At 59.3% G+C, this 5953-nt stretch overlaps 1 protein-coding gene across 1 annotated transcript in view; it reads right to left on the bottom strand.

Annotated features, from left to right (window-relative positions):
• Positions 1 to 4477: 4477 nt before the first annotated feature.
• The window catches only part of LOC123230416 (translation initiation factor IF-2-like), a 6339-nt gene continuing 4863 nt past the window's right edge, over positions 4478 to 5953 (bottom strand). Inside the window, exons 2-3 of the mRNA XM_044659795.1 lie at positions 5582 to 5787; positions 4478 to 5353 (exon numbers count right to left, since the gene is read on the bottom strand). Of these exons, the coding sequence (XP_044515730.1) occupies positions 4478 to 5353; positions 5582 to 5787 (1082 nt within the window). The remainder of the gene's footprint in view (positions 5354 to 5581; positions 5788 to 5953) is intronic.

Below are 5953 nucleotides of genomic sequence, written 5' to 3'. Positions count from 1 at the left end.
ACTATAGTGATAGCTGGACAGTTCACGCTGGGTATCCCGGCAAGCTCACGCTCAGCATGTCCAGGACAGAACCGGCCACCTTTGCCCCTAAACTTTCCCGCTACCGTCACAGGCACGGCCCTCCCCTCAGCCCGGAGGTCACTCCCCTCTTTCTCTCCCCCACTGCCCCTGGCCCATCTCTCACCTCTTGCCAGATCTTGGCTTCTTCTGCCTCCCCGATTCTCGCTTCCACCCAGCTGCCCCTGCACCCCATTTGGCCCTTCTCCCCTCCGGGGAAGGTGCTTTGGGGGGCAGAGACATGAGCATCACCTTTGGGCGTGTTTTCAGACGAGTTTCCTTTTGGCGTTTCATGGTGTCCAGCACGCGGCACTGCTCAGGTGGCAGGAAGAAGCCGCCAGGGGCAACCTTGCTTCTTGGGAGCTCCGTGAGACGATGACGAGCCTTCCTTCCCCGAGAACTCCAGGCTCTTAGTCAGTCCCAGACACGTTCAGGAGCCCACGCCACATGGTCTGGCATTCCAAGACTTTGGGAAGCCGAGCCATCTTCATGACTAGCTCTGAAGGTAATGCCATGGCCAGAAGTGCCCGGAATCTGTACCCAAGAGCCCCAGTGTTCTCTTTGTTCTACATTCCTCATGGGTCTGTGGGACTGTATACAGCAAGTGGCAGAGCCACCTCGTCCCTCGAATCCACTGACAGAAAGACCACAAATGGTAGAACTTCCGGAAGGAATCTAGGAAGCAACACTAGACAGTCCGACAGGCGACTCAAGAAACTACAGATTCGGGGGCAGGCGGGCCTTCATCACTGCAGCCAATCCAAAGCATGGGAGTCAGAAGGGAGAGGTACATTTTAGAAGGGAAGAAGGTTGCATTTGACAACTGGCTTTGCTTCAAATCCAGGCATGACAGTCTCCTGGCCAGGGAAGGAGTGCCCCAACAAAGGCTGGCGCCAGTAGTGGGTTTGGCTGCTTCTTGCCAGTTTAATCTGGACAGAAAACTACCTCTGGACACTGACCAATCTCACTACCATGGAGAGGTGAAGGTTAGGAAGAAAAGTGGTAGAGACACCCCAAAACTTACAGGGAGCAAAACCTAAGAAAGGACCCAGAAAAAACACTAGATGGCCTCCAGCCTAGACACATAAAGGGCATGAGCACATACGAAATCCAAATGGCAAATATGACTTCACACAGTCAGATCAGTGAGATTTGGTGGAATGAGATCTGTGACTAGCATGTGTGAAATGCCTTATTCAAAAAGAAACAGAAAAGGTAAAGAGGGCCGAGTGCTGATAGGACAGCCCTGAACGGTCAGCTGTGTCCACATGAAGAAATGCAGGAGACAGCCAGAGGGCATCTGAACATGGTGCAGAGCGTTCAGGTAAAGATCAAGGGAAGCAGAAACGGAAACAATGCTGCCATCTGGATATGCTACAGCCCACCTGGACAGAAAGAAGAAAGAGATGAGGAATTTGTGAAATGGGCCTCAATCCTAGTTTGAAGGCACAAGAGAGTAATGATGGGGCTTCAATGACGCAGGCATCTGCCCGAACACCACCAAAGGCAGAACAAAGAAGGGTTTCTTGGCCAGACAGTTAGTGACCTCATCTTCCCAACAAGAGAAACCGGGATCTGGGTACTGAGTCTCGCCAACAGGAGGAAGTGATCTGGGGGGTGGAGACTGTGGAAACCTTGCAGGGAACTGATTGCTCCTAGGATCTGTGACGGACAACAAGAAGCTAAATTGAGTTTGTAGGCTCATGGTGGTACTTTAGAAAAGCCAGCTTAAAGAACTGGGCATGCGTGCCTAGGGCCATCACCAACTCATGTTGGTTTTAAGGCACATCTAGGAGATGGAAGCAACGACAAGCAATGGAGGACACACACACACATTCACACTCACAAAGTGGCACCATCCTGAGAGCAGAGTCCCTGGCACAGGGCAGGCACTTAAATGTGTATCAGGAGTACTAAAGTTCAAAATGAGTTGAGGTTGGGGAAGGACAAGACTTGCCCCCGTTTCAACTGTATTGGCCTCCTGCCACGGTCCCCGGTTTTACCGAAGTGGCACGGAAGGGCCCACAGGGCTGCCCCAGGTCTTTCATTCCTCATCACGAATGCAGCTTTTCTCTATCTCCGATGGGCGGTCAGTCCATTTTCCAGACCTACCTCCACTGTGGAGCCCCCAGGTTTTCAGTGGGGTTTAGATCAGGCAAGTTCTCAGGCCCCTGGAGCCACGTCTACCTCTGTCTCTCGAATAAATGGCTTACCCTGCCCTGACATGAGGCATCATGGGGCAAGGCCAGGTACAAGATTCCATCTCCATTCAAGAACTCCCACAATGCCGGTGAGTCAGCCCCTCAGCGTGTGCATCCCTACATCTGCCAGGAGGAGCGAGACTTCCAGGTCCACCATGAGAGTAAACTGTCGCCCCGCATCCGGTTAGAAATCGGCATTTTACTGTCTTCGGGAAAAGCCAAGATCTTCCAGGTTCACTGGGGCTTCTGCTGGAAATACTGACAATAGAAAACTCACAAAGACTTTAAGGTTTGCGAAGAAACCCATTTTACAGGCCTGTTGACTGAGGACCCTCACAACAACTTTCCTAGGCAGCTGCTATTCTTATGCTATTTTACATGGAGCTGAGGCTCGTCCACCCCACCCGTTAAGTGTTTGAAATGGTAGAAACTCAGCTTTTCCTGACCCTGCTTGGCGCACTCCATCCGTTTTCGATGCGTTTTCGATGCGTCCGACTCCAGGTTATGGGCCCAGACAACCATCTGGGCACACGTTTCATCAGCAGAAATTCTCCTTCGCCAGCCTTCGGGACTGCAGTCCTGATATCGTCTCTGCCACAGGTGGCAGCCATTTTTTCTTCCCAGCAACCGTCGGCAGTTTCGTCTTCTCCACGTTCTTCCAACCACCGAGTGGCGGCATCGGCAGCCACTCCTCCAGGGGTCGCTTCCCACTGGTGGCTTTTGAGTGAGGGTTTGTGTGTATTTTTTAGCATTGATGGATGTTTTCTCTTTACTTGTTAATTTATAATTTTGCATTAGGGCTAAGTAGGCTGTTTTGAAGCCTGTCCTCGTGGTTCAACCACATGATTGTTGGTGCTCCGCGGTGGCCCATCCTAGCTGACTGTGGACTTTAGTGATCTGTGCAGCCAAGACTCACTTATCTTTAAGAGCCGTTGCCCTCAAGCAGTGATGGCGAACCTTTTAAAGACACTGTGCGGCAGGGCTGAGCTCCGCTGCCCCATACCCTCCCCCTTGTGTTTGGGGGGCAGGACCAGGCTACCAGCCCCGGGTGGAGCTGCTGTGCCCCTCAGGGCCAGCCTCACGACCCAGGACTGAGGGGCTCTATGCTCGGGGCCAGAGGGGCAGGGTGGCACGAGGCTCGCCGCTTCTTGGGGCAGGAGCAGTGGGGCCGTGTGGCTGGCATGCAGTCCCTGGGAGGGTGGGAGGAGGCTAGAATGCCCCACCTCCTGTGTTCAGGGGTGGGGCCAGACTCCCAGCAGACTAAGCCAGGGGCCTGTGAGTGCCCAGAGAGGTCTTTAGGTGCCATCTCTGGCACACGTGCCAACAGCTTGCCGTCACAGCCCTAAAGGAACTGTCTTCAGAAGCCCAGCATTACGGGCACACTGGAAAGTCTGTGGCATAAAATCCAGCACCCCGATGGCCCAGCGGCGCCAAAAAGAAAGGGGAAATCGAGGCGACTGTGTTTCATCTGGTCAAGGTCAAAGGTTCCGAGTCAGCCCGCAGTGGGCGAAGCAGCTACGCAGGGCCACTGCGCCCCACTCGGGGCCCCCAGCAATGTCGGTGCCAGTTCTAAGCAGCCTGGGAGATCCCTGCCCGCCTTTAAGGAGTCGGAATGAGACAGGTTCACTCTGGCCGCTCCGCACCCACACCCGCTCTCCCTGCCCCGGGGCCTCCCGCTCCTTGGCTCAAACTGCCCCGGCTTCTGGAGAGGGAACGTCCATCCATCGAGTGCCCCCGTGGCCTCTCTGCGACTTCCCAGACCAAACGCCCCCTACGGGAAGGCTTTGCTGTTTGGATAGAAGCATGGGCTGCCTCACGTTGGCAGCTGTGCCCACAGAGCCTGGCACGAGGTCCTTAAGGAGAGTCCGAGGAGCTGCCCTTGCCCCTGCCCTGTGGAGCAATGAACTGGATGAAGGCCCAGCTGTTGGTCTGGCTGTCTCTACCGATGACAGAAGGTGGGGAGGGCAGAGAGATCCTGGACCCCCTCGAACCCAGGGCTGGATGGCACATGGTGGAACTTAGCACAGGTAAATGGATCTTCTAACCAGGCTTAAATGGTCCCTTCACAAACCTGATACAGCCGGCCACGGCCAGATGGAAAAAACCTGCGGTCTTAGTGGACAGCAAGCCCCACGTAAGTCTACAGGGAGGCGCCCCACGGACCTTGACCGCAGGTCCGGCGAGGTGATCAGAAAGGAGGGAGGGCTCGAAGCGAGGGCTTAGGCGGGACAAGCAGCGGCAGAGACGGGGGAGAGAGCCGCCATCTTTATTGAGACGAGAGCTCGGGGAGGGGAGAGGAGGCACCACCCTTCCCCCACGTCCCCCCAAGTCTCCCTGGTCACCCGCTGGCTCCTCTCTGGCCCTCCCTCGTCAGGCACCGCGCCAAACTGAGGAGCGAGGCTGGGTGGGCACCACTGGCAGGTGGCACGCCTGAGCCGGGAAGTGCCCTTCTCCCGTGCCACACGAAGGGGGGGGGGGGCCTGAAGGTCACTGGAACGCCTCAGCCGCGTGTGTGAATGGCAACCCCTCCGGGCCAAGGGCATTGTGGGTCCTGCTCGCTGGGGAAGCCGAGAGCCCGGATGAGGGTGGCAGCGCCCACTGGGCCGGAGGGGGCCGGCCAGCCTGGGGGAAGGCCCGAGAAGAGGCTGAATGGAGCCAGAGGGCTGGAGGGAAGCCGCTGCCGTCCCCCCCTCCCCAGAAAAGAGCGTCTGCCGGGTGGAGGGAAGGAGGCCGACGCCACCCCTGAGGAACCGAGGAGGCTGCCCAGGCGTCCACCCAAACCGGACGGTACTGTCCGGCCCAGCCTCGCCCGTGGGGGGACCCTGATGGAGGCCCAGCCAAGGGAAAGCTCCAGAGGGCCCGTCTGGGCTGTGGCGGATTCCCTCAGAGGGGGCTCCCCGAGGCTTCGGCCCTCGTCTGGGGGCCCGGATGGGCGGCGAGGACGAGAAATCACCGGGAGGGGAGCTCAGATCCCGGGAGAGGCGGCCCTCGCTGCGGGTCGGCCGAGGCACGGGAGACTCTCCGGAAGCCCAGGAACAGGAGTGCGAGGACGAAGAGGCAGCTGGCAGCCAGGAAGCCCAGCGCTGAGCCTTGGTCTGAAGAGGAGAGGAGGCTGTCTGCGGGAGGGGCTCCAGGGCTCTGGGGGAGGGGCTGGGGGAGGGGTTCCGGGGGGGTCTAGGGGTGGGGCTGGGGGGGCCCTGAGGGAGGGGCTCCAGGGTTGTGGGGGTCCTGGGGGAGGGGTTGTGGGAGGGGCTCCCGGACCCCCAGAGCCTCGGAGGCGGGGAGGCCCGGTCGGGGAAGGGGGAGCCGCCCCAAACGGGTACCTGCCGGGGCCACCCAGATGTCCAGGGTGACCGGCTCGGGCAGGGAGACGTGGGCCACGTGGCACCTGTAGGTGGCCCCCCGGGGCCCGGGCTCGGCCGGGAGAGCCGAGGAGAGGCTGTAGGTGCCGGCGCCGCTCTGCCGGTGGCTGGAGAAGGAGGCCCCCGAGGCCGGGCCCGCGGGCTCCCCCGGCTCCTGGCGGCTCCAGCTCACGGCCACGTCGAGCGGGTAGTAGCCGGCGGCGCTGCACAGCAGGGTGGGCGCTCCGGCCTCGGCGGCCAGGCGCAGCCGCACTCGGGGGGGCTCTGCGGGGCGGGAGGCGGCCGTGAGGAGGAGGCGCCCGGGGGCCCGGCTGCCCTCCCCCGGCTCCCGCG

This window comes from Gracilinanus agilis, chromosome 1 (genome assembly GCF_016433145.1).
Source record: "Gracilinanus agilis isolate LMUSP501 chromosome 1, AgileGrace, whole genome shotgun sequence".
NCBI classification, from domain to species: Eukaryota; Metazoa; Chordata; class Mammalia; order Didelphimorphia; family Didelphidae; genus Gracilinanus; species Gracilinanus agilis.
The sequence above is the reverse complement of the archived record's forward strand: the minus strand, read 5'-3'. Positions and strand labels throughout refer to the sequence as shown.